Genomic DNA, 21,680 nt, shown 5'->3' with positions numbered 1-21,680 from the left:
GTACTTTTAGCTGCAAGGAGGGTGGACAGTTTTCAAATAGCCCATTTATCTAGGGAAATTACTTTAGAAAATTACCCTTATTTATATAAAATGCAAAGATGGTAACATATGAAATTATGATCTCCAACCATCTATTTTTACAGCAGCATTCTGGGATGCATGGTATTAGGGTCATCATTATTTTGAATTTTAATATAAAAATCTTGGCGGGCAGGAGCCTGAAAGTTAATTGGGGTGCAAGGCAGAAGGTTTGCCTAGGATACCTAGAGGCATATTTTCAAAGTACGTAGACTTACAAAGTTACAAAGGAACCTATGGAACTTGGTAAGTCTAAGTTCTTTGAAAATACAGCTCCTAATGACTTTGCCACGGCCCTGGAACCCTCTCTCTCCTCTACCATTGCCCTCCCTCTAGCAAATCCTTTCAAGACACACCAAAGAGCTGATTGAAGCCTGGTTTTACCCAGTGGTGTGCTGGTAAATTTTTAACAACAGGCTCTCTCCCCAGTCCACCTCGGCGCCCCCCCCCCCCCCCGTCCACCACTGCGCCCCCCGTCCACCTCGGCGCCCCCCCAAAATTGCAGAGCTGGCTATAGCCGGGGGGGGGGGGGGGGGGGCAATGCATTACTCTCTCCAGGAAAAAAATTTAAATGATCCCAGGTTCCAATCTAATTCACGTTTAATGTGGGATAAAATGCCATAAATAAGTAAATAAATATAAACTTTTAATGTTGAGCACCTGATTCTCAAAGTGAACATATTCCAAACACTATAATGAAAATAAAATGATTTTTTTTCTACCTTTGTTGTCTGGTGACTGTTTTTCTGATCATGCTGGCCCAGTATCCGATTCTGCTGCTATCTGTCCTCTTAACTCCATTTCCAGGGCTTCCTTTCCATTTATTTCTTTCCTCCTTTCTTCTTCATTTCTGGTCCTCAGCTTCTGCCTTTTTTCTTCATCCATGTGCAGTTTTTCTCCTCTCTTCCTTTTCCCTCATCTCATCTCCTTCCTCACTCTTCTCTCCCCTCCATCCATGTCCAGCATTTCTTCTCTCTCCCCTTCTCTCCCCTGCCCTGCATGCATCCATACCCAGCGACCCTCCTCTGCCCTGCCCTGCATGCACCCAGATGTCCAGCAATGACCCTTCTCTCCCCTGCATGCACCCATGTCCAGCAGTGACCCTCCTCTCCCCTGCATGCACCCATGTCCAGCAGTGACCCTCCTTTCCCCTGCCCTGCATGCACCCATACCCAGTGACCCTCCTCTGCCCTGCCCTGCATGCACCCAGATGTCCAGCAGTAACCCTTCTCTCCCCTGCATGCACCCATGTCCAGCAGTGACCCTCCTTTCCCCTGCCCTGCATGCACCTATGTCCAGCAGTGTACCCTCCTCTCCCCTGCCCTGCATGCACCCATGTCCAGCAGTGACCCTCCACTCCCCTGCCCTGCATGCACCCATACCCAGCGACCCTCATCTGCCCTGCATGCACCCAGATGTCCAGCAGTGACCCTCCTCTCCCCTGCATGCACCCATGTCCAACAGTGATCCTCCTTTCCCCTGCCCTGCATGCACCCATGCCCAGCAGTGTACCCTCCTCTCCCCTGCCCTGCATGCACCCATACCCAGGGACCCCCTCCATCCACCCATGCCCAGCAGCGACTCCCTTTTCCCCCCTGCCACCCCCTCCCGAGTTGTTTCGTGAATTCTTCTCCTCCTTCCCACCCTCCCTCCCGATCCGGTCCCTCACCGCCCACTTGTTTATTGAATTCTTCGGGGCAGGCAGTCTTGCCTGTCCGCTTCCAGCGCCGACTGTCCTCCCTTGCTTGCTGACTCGCGCTTCAAAATGGCCGCCGAGACTTCAGCCGAAGTCTCGGCGGCCATTTTTAAAGGGCAAATCGACAAGGGAGGACAGTCAGCGCTGGAAGCGGGCAGGCAAGACTGCCTGCCCCGAAGAATTCACGAAACAAGCAGGCGGTGAGGCGGATCCGGAGGGAGGGAGGAGGGAGGGAGGAGAGCCAGAGCCGGCTCGCTATTTTCAACAACCGGCTCGCAAGCCGGAAGAAAATTTAACAACCGGCTGCAGCACACCACTGGTTTTACCCCATTCAAGACTAATAAGGCAAAACAAGAACTGGATCAGCCTATTTGGGGTAACCTGGGTTGGGCAGGAGGTCTCAGCTGAACTATCATTTTTTTGACCTGGGACAGCAAGTCAAAATTTGATATTCCATCATGGACATAGCCAGACTTCGAGGTGGGAGGGGGCCAGAGCCCAAAGTGAGGGGATACATTTTGGTTGCCGCTCTCCACCCACCCACCTTCTGCTGCTGCTACATATACGTTAGTGGGGATCCCCAACCCCCACCTGCTGAAGCACCACCGCTGCCGCATATGCCTTGGCTGGTGGGGGTCCCCAGCCCCCACCAGCTGAAGTGCATTTTCAAGCTCTGGTCTCGGGTGCTGCCGCATTTCCTGCCCTGCTCTCTCGTCTCCTTATGTCATGTCTGGCATGCTTGTTTTAATGAAATTGAGCATGTGTGTGTGTGCTCAGTTTCACTAAAACACGCGTACCAGATGTGAGGTTAAGAGAGAGCATGGCAGGAATTGTGGCAGCACTGGAGGCCAGCGCTGGAAAAAATGCTTCAGCTGGCGGGGGTTGGGGACCCCCACCAGCCAAACCAGGGGCACAGATCCAGTTTTGGGGAGCCCAGGCCCCCGTGGCCCCCCGTAGCTACGCCACTGATTCCATGTCAGAAAAATTAAATTGTCCTTAAATACTATTCATACTAATTGAAGCCTGAGGGAAAGACAGTTCTTGTGCACAGTGCACTTTTACCTTTGATGTATTTTCTGCATATATCCTTCAGAAAAAGTTCAATACCTCTACAAATAATGATTTTCTCTAAACATTACCTGGATGCTTATTTTTGCGTCAGCCCTGCTTGAAGGTGGAGGATTAGGTGCCCTAGGCAAACCTTCATTCCTTGTGCCCTCATTTCTCATCCAGCATTTCCCCTCCATCCTCCTCCTGTCCAAACTGCTACTGCCGTTGGGGGATGTGGCAGTGACAATGGCCATAAAACAGAAAGGAAGTCAATTTGAGGGTGTCAAACTCATGTATGTGCTGAACACCCTGCTGTGTCCTGCCCTCAACACATGGGGCAGAATGTGGCTGGACTTTCAGAGTGCAGCGCCCTGGAGTTCAGAAACCACGTACTGTATATGCATCTTTTTATTGCCTTTGCTGCTGCCACAGGTACAGAGATATGTGGCAGCAGTAATGGTGGTGGTGGTGGTGGTGGTGGTAGGGGGGTAGGTGTGGAAAAGAGATGGAGGATGTCAGTGCAGGGCTTTCTTTATGTGGGCATTTTCTGCCACCCCCCTTGGTTTGGTGTGCTAGCAACAGTCTAATTTGCATAATAGTAGCACTGACCCTGTTTACAAGTGCCTGATCTATGATTGGGTCATACAGGGGAGGACTGACCATTTGGGCAACCGGGCAGTGATGGAGAGCCCAGAGGCTCTGTCCGGTTGCCTGCCGCCACTGCATGATGCAGACCCCCCCGCCTCAGTGGGCCCTCCCCTGCCCTACCTTGAAGGGACCTGGTGGTTTCATGGCCTCTGTGAGGGCAGGAAAGAATCCCACTCCTTTCTGCCTGCTGCTGCTACTCTGCTGGCACTGCCGTGTTTTAAAAATGGCTGCCAAGACTGCAGAGACACACAAGATTACCGTGGGAAGTATTGGCACAGTAGCGACAGCAGGCAGGAAAGAGTGGGATTCTTTCCTGCCCCCAAAGAAGCTTTTAGACCACCAGGGCCCTTCAAAGTTGGACCAAGGAGGGCCCACCGTGGCTCAGGGGTCTGTAGTAGGCAGGAGGGGGCGGCGGTGCAGTGGTGGAGTGGTGGGCAGCAGCCGGTGAGGGGGGGGGGCAAGGACCTTTACTGCTCAGGGGCCCCAACCACTGTCCACCCCTGGGGTGATGGATTTCAGGGAAGCTGCCAGAAATAAGGGAAAGAGAGGATTCTAGTTACTGATGTGCCTAAGCTGCTTAATATCCATTAATGCAATTTAATGGACATCAAACAACACAAGCCTCATTGTCAATGGGGCCTGTTTCCTAACCATGGGGGAAATTCTATAACTTGGTGCCTCAGTTTAGGGACAAACTGAGTGCCAATTCTGCAATGACATCTGGGCATGCCAAAGCTGTTATAGAGTATCAGTGTAAAGCTTAGGTGCAACCACTTAACGCCAGGTCAATGGCTCATGTAAATTGGCAGACAATTGTGTTTGTCACTTGGCAACAAGCCCGTGGCCTACCCATTTGTACATCTCCTTGCAGTTCAATTTAAGGCACTTACGCACTACCTTATAGAATAGCGCATAGTACACTCACACGTGTAAGTGCTAGTTAAGGTGCCATGTACATGTGTAACTGCGCATGGCCAGTTATAGAAATGCCCTTTATGTGCTTAACTCAAAATAATGCACATTAGTAATTTATTTATTCATTTATTTATTTGTTGCATTTGTATCCCACATTTTCCCACCGATTTGCAGGCTCAATGTGGCTTACATAGTACCGTGAAGGCGTTCGCCAGCTCCAGTAGAGAAAACAGATACAAAGTGATGTTATAGTCGAATAAGGTTCATATGTGACAGACATATTGGGAATCGTAGGGAAGAAGAGTTATATAGTAGTGTTCATTACGAGCTTTAATGACATTGTGTCGCAGGGTTCAGGCACTTAAGTTGGGTTGGTAGGGTAAGCCTTTTCAAACAGGTTGGTCTTTAATAGTTTCCGGAAGTTGAGATGGTCGTACGTTGTTTTCACAGCTTTTGGTAATGCATTCCACAGTTGTGTGCTTATATAGGAGAAGCTGGATGCATAAGTTGCTTCTCTTGCATGGGATTTACAATGATGAATAAGCTGAAAAGTGCAGACTTACAGTGTGACCCAGTGGCACATTTCCCCTTCCTCTGCAGACTCAGACTTGACAAGTTCTTCACCCCTAAATTGTACTGTTCCCTTGGGGTTTTGCAGCCTAAATGTATGACCCTGCATTTTTTTAGCATTAAATCTTAGCTGCCAAAATCCAGACCATTCTTCAACCTTCGCTAGGTCCTTCCTCATGTTATCCACACCATCAGGGGTGTCTACCCTATTGCAGATTTTGGTATCATCCGCAAAGAGGCAAACCTTACCAAACAGTCCTTCAACAATATTGCTTACAAAAATGTTTAAAAAACATGATCCAAGAACCAAACCTTGCAGCACACCAATAAGTAATATCCCCTTTCTCAGAGTGAGCTCCATTTACAACTACCCTCTGTCACCTTCCAATAGACAGGTGGGCCTTATACAAATAAATGCATTGAGCTGCCTCATCATAATTTACACATTTTAAAGTGCCCAGAAATGAGGATCTGTGTGATTCTGACTGCAGAGTAAAATGAGCAGAGGATGACACTAGAAAGTTGCACTGGGATTCTGTCCCCGCCAGAATCTAACCCGTCCCCGTGGGGAAGCTAACCCATCCCGCCTCAAGTAATTTCCTCCATCCCAGCCCCAGGCCTGCTATGCCGCAGTCACCTTGACCCCCTCCCAAGAAAACCAGATTCTATAAGCAGTAAAAATACTAGTAAAAGTAACATAAATAATTTTCTTCCGTACTCCAAATACAAAATTAAGATACACACATCAACGAGCAGCATGTCCCCCTCTCCTCTCCATCCACTTCTATCCCATGTGCTCTGTTTCTACTTTTCACTTCCCCACTCCTCCATCTATGTCCCCCTTACTAATCTTTGTTCCCTTTTCCTTGCACTCACCCACACACCACCCTTTTTACCAAGGAGGTCAGATAAAACAGGAGACAGGGTGAGCCTATCTAGCCCATTATATGGGCTGAAGCCATTAGGTGGAGAGTGACGCCATACTGGTTCACCCAAAACAATAGCAAACACCATTGAAAACAATAGCAAAAAGATTATTAGAAATAAAGGACTTTATCACAAGCAAATTCTGATTCAGTGTAGCTTACATTTGAAGAATAGTAGAATTCAGTTATATCATGGGAGCAAGTAGATGGATATGTCTGAAACATTGCTTGCTAATGCCTCCTGTTGACTTGAGAACAATGTACAGGGAGGGGGTTGAGGAGAGCAGACAGATCTCTGTGGACAATGGTGGTTCTGGCTTCTTTGTGCCACCATTGGATTCATCAGAGCAAATATCTGCCTCAGGAGCTATTGAATTTCACATCTGAGAGGGTCCTTCCTAAAAGTTTGGGCCCTTGTCATTTGTCTGTGCCTTAATCCTGCCCTGCCTGTGGGGTGTGACAGGCACATGGACCTGAAGTTTCTGTGTTCTCTTCCTGCTCACCTGCATTCTTCATATTTCTGTGTGTTTGTGTTTCGAAGGATGTGTGGCAACTGCATCGGCTCTGAGGGGGTGCAGAGTCTGTGGGAAGCTCTTCAGTTCAACAGCACCTTGGAGGAGCTCTACATGGATATCACTGGCATCACGGACAGAGGCCTCGACAACATGCTGCCCTGCCTACTGAAGAACTCTACTCTCCGGATCATGACGTGAGTTGGCGACTGCCTGGAGGGGTGGAGGGCACCAGGATCTTGTAAAAGACCAGGTTGGGATGACCCAGTGGCTCACTGGAAGAGTCCAGTGTGATTCCTGATCTTGGGTTTTGCTTCCTGGGCTGACTGGAGTTAGATGCAGCAGAGGAAGCGGTTCAGAAAAAAGCAATGAAAATTGTAAGGGGTTTGCATTACAAGACATATGAGGAGAGACTTGAGGACCTGAACATGTATTTTCTGGAGGAAAGGAGAGACAGAGGTTATGTGATACAGACATTCAAATATTTAAAAGGTATTAATCTACAAACAAACTTTTTTCAAAGACTGGAAGGTGGTAGAACTAGAAGACATGAATTGAGGGGGGCCAACTCAGGAATAATGTCAGGAAGTACTTTATCTTGGAGAGGGTGGTAAATACCTGGACTGCTCTCCTGCGGGAGGTGGTAGAGATGAAAATGGTAGCGGAATTCAAAAATGCTGGGATGTAAACACAAAAGAATCACGTGTAGAAGGCAAATAAGCTTAGTAGTGATTACATGGCACCAGTAATTGGGAAGCAATGCCAGTGCCAGGCAGACTTCTACGATCTGTGCCCTGATCGTGGCTGGCCAGATTTGGGTGTGCTAGAGTGGGGCTTCAATGATAACTTCAGAAGTTGGAGAACAAGGCCAGTGCTGGCCAGACTACTACGGTCTGTGCCCTGAAAATGGCAAGGACAAATCAAGATCAAGTGTAAATATGTAGGATCACATCATACCTTATGCTATGAGTTTATCTTGTTGGGCAGACTGGATAGACCATGCAGGTCTTTACCTGCCATCATCTAATATGTTAGGAAATGTTCATGATTGTGAGTTGGGAGTTAAGGAATTACTCATTCTCCGAGGACAAGCAGGCTGCTTGTTCTCACGACTGGGGGTTGACGTCCACGGCAGCCCCCACCAACCGTAACAAAAACTTTGCGGGCGGTCCCGTACGCAGGGTACGCCCACCGCGCATGCGCGGCCGCCTTCCCGCCAGTGTGTGACCGTTCCCGCTCAGTTTTTTCGATTCCGCGCTGAGGAGAGACGTGTTATCGTCTCTCTCTTGGTCAGCCCCGGAAACCGGATGGCCGCAAATTTTCTCTTTTGTGCGCTCGCGCTTCTTTTCTTTTCTTTATTTAAAAAAAAAAAAAGTTTTGTTTGTCCCCTCGTCGTCTTAGCGCGGGGGCGCTTTGTTGCAGCCTTGTGGCCGCTCGGTCGTTTCTTTTTCGGGTGTGCTTTTCACCGCCACCATCGACGACTTTGACTTCGCCGACGCGATTTTTCCGTCGATGTCCTCGAAGGTCCCGAGTGGATTCAAGAAGTGTGGTCGGTGCGGCCGGCACATCTCGCAAACCGATACTCACGCTTGGTGCCTCCAGTGTCTTGGCCTGGAGCATAATACCAAGACGTGCACCTTGTGTCTCGGATTGCGAAAGCGGACACAGGTGGCGAGGCAAGTTCGTCGGGACCAACTTTTTGGAACTTGCGCCGGCCCTTCGACGTCGACGGCATCGGTGTCGACGGCCGGGTCTTCGGTACCGGTACTGATGTCGACGAAATCGACACCGACGATGGCATCGACCCCAGGAGCACAGGTACCGTTGGCCCACCGGACCTCCAGCGACGGTGGGGGTGAGCGGCCGCGCGGGCAGTCGGCCCCAGCCACTCCCTCTACCCAGGGCCATCGGGACCGAACCCTGTCAGACCCGATCCCTCGAGGCCGGGGGGGTTCTACCTCCTCTTCATCTCCGCCACCGAGCGTCGATGATGGGCACCGAAAGAAAACAAAGAAACATTGGTATCGGTCGCCCACGACTCACGGGACTGCTAGTTCCGGCGCCTCCAGAGATGGATCAACACCGAGGAAATGGCAGTGCCGAGTGGAGCGTTCCCCCTCGGTCGAAGAGGTGTCGCTGCGTCAGTCCATGGGTGCTTCGGTACCGTCTCCTGGACCCGAGCAGCTTCTGGCACCGGCACCCACTCCGGCCCCCCTGCCTTTCCCGACAGCGGGCCTTGACGAGTGCCTCCGAGCCATCCTTCCAGGGATTCTGGAAGGGCTGATGCGCCAGGCCTTGCCGAGGACAGCAGGCTGATTGTTCTCACCTACCCTCCCTCCTCCCCTTTGGAGTTGCGTTTTCCTCATTATTTTGCTTGTCATTCAAGTGAGCGGGAACGGTTGCGCACGGGCGGGAAGACGGCCGCGCATACGCGGTGGGCGTACCCTGCGTGCGGGACCGCCCGCAAAGTTTCTGTTCCGGTTGGTGGGGGCTGCCGTGGACGTCAACCCCCAGTCGTGAGAACAATCAGCCTGCTGTCCTCGGAGAACACCTGCTACAGGTATGTATCATTCGCTTTTCCGCTGGCTGGAGCTTGGCTTCGCAGATACCATATTCTAGAGGAGATGTAAATCTAATAATTGGCTCCTGATGGCTCCTGTTTGCTTCTGTTTTTATAACTTTCCTAAACACAGTCATTGCAATGATGGTCCTTGACTGGAAGCCTTCTATTAATCAATACTCTGAGCTGAAGGGGATACTTCAACAAACTATACTATAAATCTAATAATCCTCTTCTTCCTTGCAGTGGTTTATCACAGTTAACAACAATCATTTAACACTCTCATAACATATGTGAATACAACTAGGGAGGATATTTTTGGAGGTTAAAGGAGCCTCAACAGTGCACCCCTTTTGATTAAACAATCTGCTCGTGGCTTAGCCTACGTCTTCTGGGGGCATCCACTTTCATCACTGGCACCGCTCCTCCTCCTTCTGGTTGTTTGAATTTTTTATATTATACTTTTCAACTTTTCAAAATTATCAAAATTTTTCCTTATTTTGTACTTAGCTTATCTAGTTGAGCCACGGCCCCTGGCTGTGTTCACATATGTTATGAGAGTGTTAAAAGATTGTTGTTAACTGTGATAAACCACTACAAGGAAGAAGAGGATTATTAGATTTATAGTATAGTTTGTTGAAGTATCCCCTTCAGCTCAGAGTATTGATTAATAGAAGGCTTCCAGTCAAGGACCATCATTGCAATGAATGTGTTTAGGAAAGTTATAAAAACAGAAGCAAACAGGAGCCATCAGGAGCCAATTCTGATTGAGTTGGGATCAAGAGAAATCTGCCAACCCCCCCCCCCCCAAATACAATAACAGATCTTATCTCTCCAAAATATCCTTTCTTTTGGAAGATGTTAGTTTACAAAACTTGCTGTTTGGGGCCTTTCAGAAGCACTGAATTTACTAGGAAAATTAAGTTTATGCCTTTGAGGGTTGGGTGGGGAGACTGAGGGGAATCAAATCACTTCTGTAACAATTTATGTGTTTTACATTACATTATAGTACAGTTAAGGCTTGTAGGCCATAAATACCATAAAATAGTTCAGCATGGCTAACAAAAGAACTAAGGGAGGCCAAACTCCCAAGCTCGCATAAAATACAAAATAACAGAAATTACACAATCAATAATTTTAAAAACAACCAAGTTTTTTTTTACAAATGAATACAAGCTGGACGCAAGTTTCTCTATTTTGTAGCCTGATATTATAAACCCTAGTGAAAATGTAGTCTTGTAACAAACCCCGAAAACAGAAGGAAATTGAAGTGACAGAGAATGTCTTGAAGTGTATAAATAATTCTTCTCTTACAGCATAGTCAGAGGTAGCATGTATAAAAGGGTGCAACCATGTAAAATTAAAAAGATAAAAGAACACAATTTGAAAACAGCTTCCATTGTCAACTATTGTAGTTTGCGGAGTAATGGTCTGGTGCTCTCATATTTAGAGGATGTACATATCAGCCAGGCAGCTGTATTTTGCAGTGTCTGAAGACAACACCGAATGATACTACTGCAACCCACTTAAATGATGTTGCAGTAGTCTAAGTGTGACATTATCAACATTTGAACTATTAATCGAAAAGTGTCTGCCTCAAAGCAAGTCAGTTGAAACTGTGTAATCTTATGTACTCTGCGAAAGAAAAAGGGGGAAGGGGGATATGACAGAATATGTCAAACAGCAGGTGGACAACAATAAGGTACACAACAGAAACATTTTCCATACAACAAAGAATTCCAGGACAGGGATTCATGGAGAGGGAGACCCAAAGGACATCAGAGGAACTTCTTCATTACTGAAAGGATAATAGACAGCTGGCATAACCACCAGCAAAGTTAGCAGGAAGCAAAGCCCTGACAGAATTCAAGCAGACCAGGTGCAGATACAGAGTTGGGAGAGGGAGAGAATGATAATAAGTCCAAGAAATGGAGAATACTGGATAGAGTAAAGTCTGTTGTGATATAACAGATGGGGTAACATGACAGACTGCTGACAACTGGTGTGTTACTATGGATTTTAAAACTGGGACTATCAACCAGCAAAAACTATGAGGTCAATATTAAAACTCCACAGCCGATGATTCATTTATGTAAAACCCACCCACAGCGTATAAATAAAACCCGGATATTCAGTGCCATTATCTGGATAGTGGGTGGTATAAAAATCCAGATAGAGCAGGCAGCACTGCTGTTAGCCAGACAGTGGTGTTATTCAAACCACTATACAAGTAAAGTTAGGACAGCAATTTTTCCATCCTGGCTTTATCCGATTATCAATTTAAAAATCAGCACTAACTAGATATCCTTTGCCTCCACCCAGTACCATTTGCTAAGGCAATCTGTAATGATTTTCAGCAGCACTTATCCTGATAGCAGGTACAGTGTGTTTTGATATCTGACCCTGTATAAGGCCTGGCTCATGTAACCCACAATGGGAGTTGACTATTGAATTGGGATATGACTGCAATAGCTGCATTCACTGGCAAGATATCAGACTTCCATCCTATTAATGATTTCTAGAGATATGCACTGGACAAGTATATTTTGGTTCCTTTTTAGTTGGATTGGGCTTGTTTCCATTTCTTTCACACATCCACTTTAATAAAATCTTTTTAACACATGCTAATTGCGTTAACAAGCACGTAATTCATAGATTAATGCAGTGGTTCCCAAATGTTTTTGGTTCACAGCACTCGGTGTTCAATCTATTTTTCATGGAACACCTCCCCCCCACCACCGGCCACACAGGTCTCCACCCCCTCAGCCACACAGGTCTCTAACCCCCCTTCCTCACCACACTTCATGTCCTGTCTCCTCCATGCGGTATGTGTCCAGGATAATCTGCCACTCCTATGTCCAATATTTCTCTCTCTCTGGCCCCTCTCCCTCCCCTCAAGCCCCATATACAAGATTTCACCCCTTTGCTGTATCTCTCCATTTCTCTCCCTATAACCCATGTCCAACAATTATGCCCCTCATTTAGGGGCGTAGCTATGTGGGGCCACGGGGGCATGAGCCCCCACAGATTATGCCCTGGCCCCCTCTACATTTGACCCCCCTGCCGTCACTGCCCGCCCCCCGCCCCGCTGCCACATCAGGTACCTTGTTTGCTGGCAGGGGTCCCCAGTCCCCGCCAGCCGAAGAGTTTTCTTCAGCACCGGTCGACTCAGGCGCCTTCGTTGTGTGATCATCTGTTTCTGACGCCTTACATCCTGCACCGTGCATGTAGTGGCGGTGGCGGGGGGGGGGGGGGGGTTGCGGTTGCGGCGGCGGTCCAAAGTGGCGGGGGGTTGCGGTGGTGAGGGGGGGGTCGGCGGCTAAACAGTGCCCCCCCACCTTGGGCTCTGGTCCCCCTCCCGCCGAGGTCTGGCTACGCCCCTGTCCTCATTCCTCCTGCAGCATCTATCCTTCCCTCCCCCACCCCACCCACAATTTTTTCTCTGCTTCAACGGGTCCCTGTCAGCGATGGTGCCTGTCGCTAACCCAGAAGTTTCCCCTTTGCTGCATCCTGTCCCCATGTTAGCAGCAGGCAGCATGTGGTAATTGCTGCCTCGGACCTGTTGAAGCAGGAGCGGCACTGTCAAGTGAGCATTTGCAGTACCTTTCTCAGCAGCAGTGGTGGGCAGGATTCATTTCTCTTGCAGGGCCTGGAATTCACTGCAGCGTGCGCTTGACTTTATCCCATTTCCCTCCGCTACAACACAGTAAGTTCACTGTGGTGCACAGTTTGGGAAATGCTGGGTTAATGCACAAAAATTTGATTTACTGCACCCTAAATATGTAAGGCACACTAATGAACTGAATGTGCATAATGAATGCACATCTCTAATGGTTTCTCTGATTATTGACAAGGTGGAAACCAGCCTTATTTGTGCCCATATTTCTTTTGTCCCCAGAATCGTGGGCAACAAACTAAGCAAGGCTGGCAAGTGCCAGCTGATCGAGCTGTGCCAGAGGAAGCCAAGCTTGAAGATCATCAGCAGTTTTGTGGATGACATGGGTCTCCTGCAGGCCTACCTGGACTGGGTGGAGGAGATTAAGGCCGACCCTGAGCAGATGGAGTCTGTGAAGAATGCAGACGCCCTGCGCTCCATCCTGGTGGAACTGGAGCAAACAGACAACCAGACTGTGGGGGAGGATGTGCAGGAGAGGGCCCGGGAACTGAAGACCCAGATCAGGCAGCTGCTCCAGTGCTCCTTGTCTACTGATAAAGGTGGAGGATGAGGAGATCAGAAGGACAGTGGGTGCAAATCTCTATGTCTTCAGATGATGTCTGAGGCATTGTGGCAGGACTTCAGTGGTGGCCATAAGAACTTCATTGAGGCTAATCATTTTCAGCAGTAGGTGGGCCACCAAACTGGTTCCATGGTAATTCCTTGGACAACAGAAGTAAATCTTATAATAACACCTACCTTCAGTGCCAGAATAAAACATCCTTATGCAGAAAATGTTATTATTAACATGAAGACAAATGCTTGGACTATGGAAAGATGTTTTTAATACAGGAATTATTTCAAAGGTTCTAAATGTGAAAAGAGGCTCCATACCAGAGAACTTGTTTAACTTGAAAATAACTTCTTCCAACAACTCCTTTCTGTGCTATTGTGATACTTTGGGGGACTTTCTTCAGCTTGTGGTGAGCTGATTTCTTTTTTAATGTAACCGTCTTACAATCCTGCTCACCACCACCTCATTCCTGTCTCGCAGATTCCAGTTGCTCTGTCACAGGAGTGTCAGCTGGACTCCAACCTGTCTGACACCATAAATGTTGATTTTAAATGTTTCAGCTCCAGCAGGCTTACAACTTAAGCAATTCTGAATATCTCACCATTCTTATTTTTAAACAAGTGTGAAATGTATTAAGAGCACATCTCATGACACCTTTTCTACCCCTATGTGTGTGTACCTCTGTTGTGTTCTGTGTGTGCACTTCCTATGTTTTATCTGTGGGGGTAGCTGGGTGTGGTGGGGCAGTTTGCAGTGGGTATGTATTGGGGAGTTGGGGCAGTTTACAGGCTAGTAGGGCAGTTGCAGGGCTTGGACAGTTGTGTTTGAGTAGTTTTTAGGGGTGGGGACAATTATCAGGGGAGTATTTTTGGATGTAGAGCAGTTTGCAGGGTGGTAGGTTTTGTGATGGATCCAGAAAACAAACTGGCAAATGGTTCACAATTTCCAAAAAGGAATGAAGGCACTGGAGCAAACGCGGTGATAAGAAACCCAGAAGATTTTATTGATAAAAAGTTTCGCCCAGCAGGGGCTGCTTTAGGGGCTAGACCATGAATATTCATGAGAGAGATCATGCAGATATTCATTGTGGATATCCTGAAAACCCGACTGGCTGGGGAGTCTCCAGGACCAGGTTTGGCAACTACTGAGCTAGACATTACCTTATAGTGTAAAGTAAACCAATCACTTCACCATAGGCCAGTGGTTCCCAAACCTGGTCCTGGAGGCACCCCAGCCAGTCAGGCTTTCAGGATATCCACAATAAATATTCATGAGAGAGATTTGCATGCACTGCCTCCACTGCATGCAAATGTCTCTCATGAATATTCACTGTGGATATCCTGAAAATCTGACTGGCTGGGGTGCCTCCAGGACCAGGATTGGGAACCATTGCCATAGGCTTATAAGACCTTCAACCTCCAGGGGGGTTACTGTACTGGCAGCATCACTGAGCTGGGTGAAACATGGCCATGTCGGACACACTTTTTAATTTATCAATGACGTTTTCTGTGTTTCTTATCACCATGTCTGTTCCGCCTTCATTCAGTTTTTGGGGTGGGACAGTTTGCTTGGTGGTGGAGCTGTTGGAGGGGGTAGTTTCTGGGAGTGGGGCAGCTTGAGAGTAGTGGTGTAGTTGAGGGAGAGTAGTATTTGGTGATGGGGCAATTTGTGGAGTGGTAGGAAAGTTGCAGGAGTACTTTTTCAGGGTGGGGCATTTTGTAGGATGGTGGGGCAAATGTAGGGGAATATTTTTTGTTGGGATAGTTTGCATGGTGGAGGGGCAGTGTGAGAGTAGTTTTGTGAGGGTGGAGAAGCTTTGTAGGATGGTGTGGCAGTTGCAGGGATAGTTTTTTTTCTCGGATGGAGGCAGTTAGCAGGGTGGTGGGACAGCTGTGGGGGCTAATTCTTGATAATGGGGCAGTTATCAGGGTGGTGGAGTAGCTGCAGGGGATAGTTTTTGGGTAGGGTAGTTTGCAGTGTAGTAGGTCAGGGAGGGGCTAGTTTGTGGGGATGAGACAATTTACGAGATGGTGGAGCAGTTATGGGATTTCATTTTTGTGGGTGGTACAGTTCGTAAGGTGGTGGGGCAGTTACAAGCATATTTTTTGGATAAGGGGCAGTTTTGGGGGTTGCAGTGGAAGATTTGGGGATGGGGCAGTTTGCAGTATCATGTGGCATCAGTTGGGGTAGGTGTTTGTGGTTGGGGTAGTATGCACAATAATGGTAAAGTTGCAGGGAGCAGTCAGTGGGGTTTACAGTTCAGGGGGTAGTTCTTGGTGGGGCGGATGTTGAGGTGGCAGGACAGTTGGGATTGGATTTTGGGGTGGGACAGCTTGTACAGTGGGGTGTTAGACTTTGGTGATGGGGCATTTTGTGGAGTGCTGGAACAGCTGTGGAGGATAGTTTTAGGCATGGAGTGGTTTTGAAGGTGGTATTTTTGGGATGGAGTAATTTGGAGGATTGGGAGAGCAGAGAACAGGGTACTGCAGTTTGAAAGAAGGAATTTCCTAACTGCTATATTTCGCTATATGTAAGTTTCTCTGCTGCAGACGCTGGAACTCCATCTCCCATAGAAATGCACTGGGCAGTTGTTTTTTTTATTGGGGGGGCTTATTTCTCTGGAACTATCACTCTGATTTGGTCCATTGATATGTCTTGTTACCAATTTTTCACACATGACAAGTTTTTGTCTATTCCTTTAAATTTTCAGAGTTACTTGCTCTAGACTTGCCCTCATAGAAATGCATTGGGCCATTTTATTTATTTTTTTTTGGGGGGGGGGAGAGGTTATTTCTCTGGAATCCCTGGTTCAGTTTTTCCCACTTTGAACTCAATCCGGCTGATATTCAGTCGATGGTGGTCAGCGTTTTTGTAAATTAGTCCCAGATATTCAGTGCCAGCCATGTCTGGGCACCAGTGCTGAATATTGGGGGCTAAATCTGGTGGGCTGCCTCCTGGAACTTATGTGGATTCCAACCAATATTCATCCAGGGCACACATAATTGGGTTTTAAATTCTAAGTGCTGCGATCCCCCTCCTGGCCCCCCTCCTTCCTACCCCCTACCCCCAGTCCATGAGACTCAAACTCCTCCTCCCCCAGAACACCCACCCCGATCCAGATAGTCCCCACCCAGGCCTACCTGATAGCCCTGGTAGTCCTAGTGAGGGCGATAGGGGCAGGACCAAAGCCCACACACAAATACCACAAGCTGCCGTGAGAGTTCGCAGCAGCCATTTTCCAATGGCCGCCACAAGGGGCAGGAGCGAGTGGACTTTGATCCTGCCCCCCATCACCCCCACTAGGACCACCAGGGTTATCAGGTAGGCTTGGGGGTAGGAGGATTTTGAGACTCATGAGCTGGGATGGAGGTGGTAGGAAGAGGGGGCCACATGGTAACTGGGTGGTAACTCCATTTTGGCGCGCGTTGGGCGTGCATAGGCGCCTAAGCGGCTTAGTAAAAGGGTCCCTCAGTCTGGAGCTTAGGATGAAGAGAGTTCCCCGATTTCCACTTCACTGGATACGGAGCAGAGGTCTGGGTGACACTTCTGCTTGCTGTGCAGCTCTGATTTCTTCTGTAACTTGAATGTGCTGCTGTGCTGGAAAGCACTGCTACCTGAATGACTATGTAGTAATTATTTAATCTGGGCCTAATGCTGGAGTGCTGCCCCTAGCTCACCATGGTCAGAGCTGGGGAGGCTTAAGCCAACAGACCTTAAGTTTGAAAGTGGGCTCCACCTTTTTCAGAATTTCCATCCAAAACTGTACTCCTCCTGTTTTTGGAGTTCTCACCAGTAGAATTTAGGATACTCCCAATTCTCCTTTGTTATAGACAGGTTCTTTTGGGATCAGCCAAATAAACACTCTGCTGGCTACTAGTGATATCATCACTGTTGGAGGAAACTTAAGGATTTTTTTTAATGCACAATGCCTGTGCAAGAATCCACAGGTTCCTCATTCTTCCCCAGCCGCAGGGGGAAAAATGATTTTCTTGTAAAAATTATTTTTGTTGTGCACCCACAGCTACCTAGACTCCATAATATCACTGAAACAGGAAATCTCCAGGAACCAGCTGAAGATATTCCATAAATAACATCATTCCATAACAAATGTACAGAAAGGAATTTGGTTAGTGCACAATTCTAAACAAACTCTGGCATATATATGATAAGCCCTTCCTCCTTTTTCATGCCTTCTTCTGGAAAAGAAGGGAAACTTCAGACTAAAGCAGAACTGCTGGGTGCTGATCTCTGTTCTACGGTGCTACAGTGACAGAGAAAATCACAAAAAGTATTTACATTGTAATAATAGGCCACATCTATTAGGTACTCACTTACGTTCCCAGGCATGAGAGGTAGCAATATAACTTTCTCAAAAAGTGGACTGTCATAAAGTCAAAGTAATTCTCAGGTCCATAGTGATAGCAAGAGTTTAACCACAGGCCAATGGCATACTCACCACCAAAGGCTGACCAACAATACAAGCGAATGTGTCAAAAATCATTTAGGTATCCACCAATGTGTCAGTGTTAATTGCTGAACACTTGTAAAATATCCTTTACTCCTATACATGTCTTAGTCCTATCATAAAAATGTAGAAACGACAATCCACTGTCTCAAAATGTGAAACATATGTCACAATGCTTCTTCAAAATTTATAGCACAAATGCCTGTCACTCTAGAGTAAGTCAGAGAGACATGACACCTCATTAATGGAAAAGATCTCTGAGTTAGAGACATCTCTTTACTCCTCTTTACCCTTCATCATATATCGTTATTTACATAATAATTATTAACCTATTACCTCTATGCCCAAATGAGCTCCACTGACCAAGAGGGATCACCTTAGAAAAATCCCATCTGCGTATACATCTATTTAACTATTACCTTATCGTCCTATAGGGTTTCCATAGGAGGGAGGCTGTCATTCTTTACCATTTATATTATTTACTAGCCGTTGAGCCCGTTAAAATGGGCTGGTGGGTCGCCGCCCCCCCGAGTTCGCCGCCCCCGCCGCCCCTCCACCCGGCCCGTCTCTTCTCTAATCAACTTACATCTCCGCAGCAGGCAGAGATCAGCTGAGCTCCCGTCGGCCTTCCTTCTCTGCCTGTGTCCCTTCCTCGTGTGACGTAACGTCAGCAAGGGCGGGACACAGGCAGGGAAGGAAGGCCAACGGCAGCTCAGCTGATCTGCCTGCTGCGGAGATGTAAGTTGAATATCGAAGAGACGGCCGGGTGGAGGGGTGGCAGCAGCGGCGACTCCGAGGGGGGGGGTACCAGTGGCGGCGACCTCGGCGGTTCACTCCCCTTCGCGCAGTTTCCCTCTCTGTCCCGCCCCCCCATCATCACGTATTGACGTGGGGGCGGGACAGGAAGGGAAGTCTCTACTGTGCATTTGCGAGTGAGTACGGTCACTCGCCGTTTATATGTTTGATAGTAAAGGTTTCCTGCTATAATAGTTACACTACTAGCATGAGTGAGTCTGTCATAGACTTGATTCACCAATTGGTCAGGACAAGTTTGTATTAATCAGGTGGCAACCTGCTTATGCTTCCACTACATACACTCATATTGGTTATTAAAATCAATCTATGTCAATAAGCCGTATCCTGAATTTTTAGAAGTATCACCTTGTTATGCAATATCATTTAGAAATAGCAAAATATGTGGATGTTATGTTCAAAGGAGCATGCTCCATTTCTCCAACTCCATCCTTTGGTTATATATATATATACTCCTATCAGAAAATCAAAAAGGTAATAATGGTTCAGAGCATTTTGTTTTGTTCTTTTATAATTTTTTTCTTTTTGTGTATTTTATTTTCACAAACACTAATATGGTAACTAAGAAAACCATATCTATATAAGAATCAAGACAGATTGGCAAACTTTATTTCACATATTACATAATACCAAACAAGGACAGGGCCGTGCCAACACGGTAAGCGAGGTAAGCATGGCAGGGGGGCGCTTCCCTCTGGGGGGCACCGCCGCACCATGCTCACCTCGCTCGCCCTTCCGCTCCCATTGTTCAACTTCCCGCCCTCTCCCCCCCCCCCCCCAACATCCCTTTTCTTTTTTTTTCCTTTTTAAATTTACCTCCGTGGCGGTTCCGGCAGCGCAGCGTCAGTGAAGGAGGCGGCGCTCCCGACGTCTCTAGCCTTCCCTTCGCTGTGTTCCGCCTTCTTCTGATAGCAGCAGAATCAGATACTGGGCCAGCATGATCAGAAAAAGAAAGTCACCAGACAACAAAGGTAGAAAAAAATCATTTTATTTTCATTTTAGTGTTTGGAATATGTCCACTTTGAGAATTTACATCTGCTATCTTATTTTGCAATGTATAGCAATTTGTTTCTAAGAATATTGCTGATAATTCCTGTCAGTGTGGCAAATGGTGAGCGATCATTTTCACGGGGGGGGGGGGGGGGGAGGGGGAGGGCCGCCGCCGCCAACTGATAGTCTGCAGGGGGGCGCCAGAGACCCTAGGCACGGCCCTGAACAAGGATGCAGGTAAATTGCCTGCAACAAAAATCATATAACTTTTAATATACTTTGCCTCTGCACTGCCATCTGCTGACATTTTGTAGAATTGTAACTACCTTAAACAGGATGATATTTAAATTTATAATCCAACGTACATTCAAGCCTCTTTTACCAAACTGCACTAGCGATTCCTGAGTTGCAATGCCAATGAAGCCTATTGAAAAGGGAATGGGTTTTGTTGGTATTATGCACCGGAAATCCCTAGCATGGTTTAATAAAAAAGGCTGTCAGTAACTAACACTTCAATATTCTTCATTTCTGGGGAACTTAATCTCTCTGCAGGACCCCTATTAACAATAAAATTATCAACCAACAGAACACAGAAATACAGGGTCTTCTTCAATAATCATTTAACATACTGATATATATATATATATATATATATATATATATATATATATATATATATATATATATATATTGTGATAAAGTCACATCCAGGATAGTTGGGTTAAGGCAGTTTCAGTCTGAACTACAAGTCCCAAAAGGCATTGCAGGCAAGGAGCCAGGGGGTGAGATGGAAAACCCGGACTGGACTCCTAGCTGCAATAAGGGAGGACATGGGTGTAAGCTAACAGGAGGTGATAGGTGTAGATTGGCTGCCACTAGGGGGAAAGAGAGATAGGAAACCCTGTGTGCAGGAGCTCCTCATTAGGCTCATGCTCAACTCAGCTGGTATGGGTGTGTAGAGAAGCTAATGAGTGGAGAATGATTGGTTGTGAAGGCAGAAGCCAGGGATTGATTAGGCAGATGGGAAGGAGTCTCAGGAGGTCAGTTCAGGGAGAGCAGCAAGGAAGGCGAGTAGCAGTTGCAGGCTGAAAACCCTTGGACAGGGAGGTCCCTAAAGTACTGGAGTCTGAGAAGTATTTGCAGGCTGAAAATCCTTGGGCAGAGAGGTCCCTAAAGTACTGAAGTCTGAGAGGCAGTTGCAGGCTGAAAACCCTTGGGCAGGGAGGTCCCTAAAGTAGTGAAGTCTTGGAAGTATTTGCAGGCTGAAAATCCTTGGGTAAGAAAAAGTCCCTAAAGTATTGACCTTACTAGTGAAGCTGTTGCAGGGGGAATCCCTTGGGTGTGAGAAGTCCCTAAAATATGGCGCTCATTATGAGGGTGAAGAGAATAGAAGTATAACTGCTGCCCATTCTGTACTACACACACAAATGGGAAAGCATATTGGGGGGCACATATGAATACTGCAAGTGGGAAGGGGTGTTCGCATCCTTACTTAAGGTGTCAATTTCTAATGCTCTGGTAGAAAATGGTTACAAGATACTATACTGCTGGTACTACACTCCACAGAGACTAGCTAAAATGTTTAAAGGGGGATCTCCCCTTTGTTGGCGTCAATGTGGCATGGAAGGGGATATGGCACACATTTGGTGGATTTGTCCGCAGGCTCAACAATATTGGTCGAGAGTTGTGAAATTGATTAACAGCACAACAAAAAGTGTTTTTCCTATGAAAATTGAACATTGCCTTTTACATGTGTGGCCGCCAGGAAGCAAAAAATATGGATTTCAACTGGCCACGCAGATATTGGTAGCCAGCAAATTGGTGCTGGCAGCAGCATGGAAACAACAGACTTTGCCGGGGCTACGGGCGATCTTGAGGAAACTGGACTACGTTCAGTTAATGTCTAAGTTGACAGCAATGCGTTTGGGCCGCCTGATCCCCTACCACCTGGTTTGGGACCCATATACACAGTGGTTGGCGCAGCCTGATTCTGCCTTGCTAAATAATTAAGGGAATGGGGGGGGGGGGGGGGGGAACATACAGTGGGTTCTTGTTAAGCAGATGAGATTATAATTTGTATTTGGAAAATATTATGTTGTATATCTGCAGTTCTATTTGTATGCTCAGTTCCTACTTAATAAAAATTGGAAAAAAAAAGTATAACTGCTGCTTTGTGAGTTAACTATGATGATGAATTGAATGGACTGCTGCTGTTTGGAATTGAACTA

General features: G+C 47.2%; 1 protein-coding gene across 1 annotated transcript in view; it reads left to right on the top strand.

Annotated features, from left to right (window-relative positions):
- Window positions 1–14,224, top strand: part of LOC115476310 (NACHT, LRR and PYD domains-containing protein 12-like) — a 49,042-nt gene extending 34,818 nt beyond the window's left edge. Inside the window, exons 7-8 of the mRNA XM_030212609.1 lie at window positions 6,425–6,592; window positions 12,854–14,224. Of these exons, the coding sequence (XP_030068469.1) occupies window positions 6,425–6,592; window positions 12,854–13,181 (496 nt within the window). The 3' untranslated portion in view covers window positions 13,182–14,224. The remainder of the gene's footprint in view (window positions 1–6,424; window positions 6,593–12,853) is intronic.
- The last annotated feature ends 7,456 nt before the right edge of the window (window positions 14,225–21,680 follow it).

Source organism: Microcaecilia unicolor, chromosome 8 (assembly GCF_901765095.1).
Source record: "Microcaecilia unicolor chromosome 8, aMicUni1.1, whole genome shotgun sequence".
Taxonomy (NCBI): domain Eukaryota; kingdom Metazoa; phylum Chordata; class Amphibia; order Gymnophiona; family Siphonopidae; genus Microcaecilia; species Microcaecilia unicolor.
This window is presented reverse-complemented; position numbering and strand designations above follow the sequence as displayed.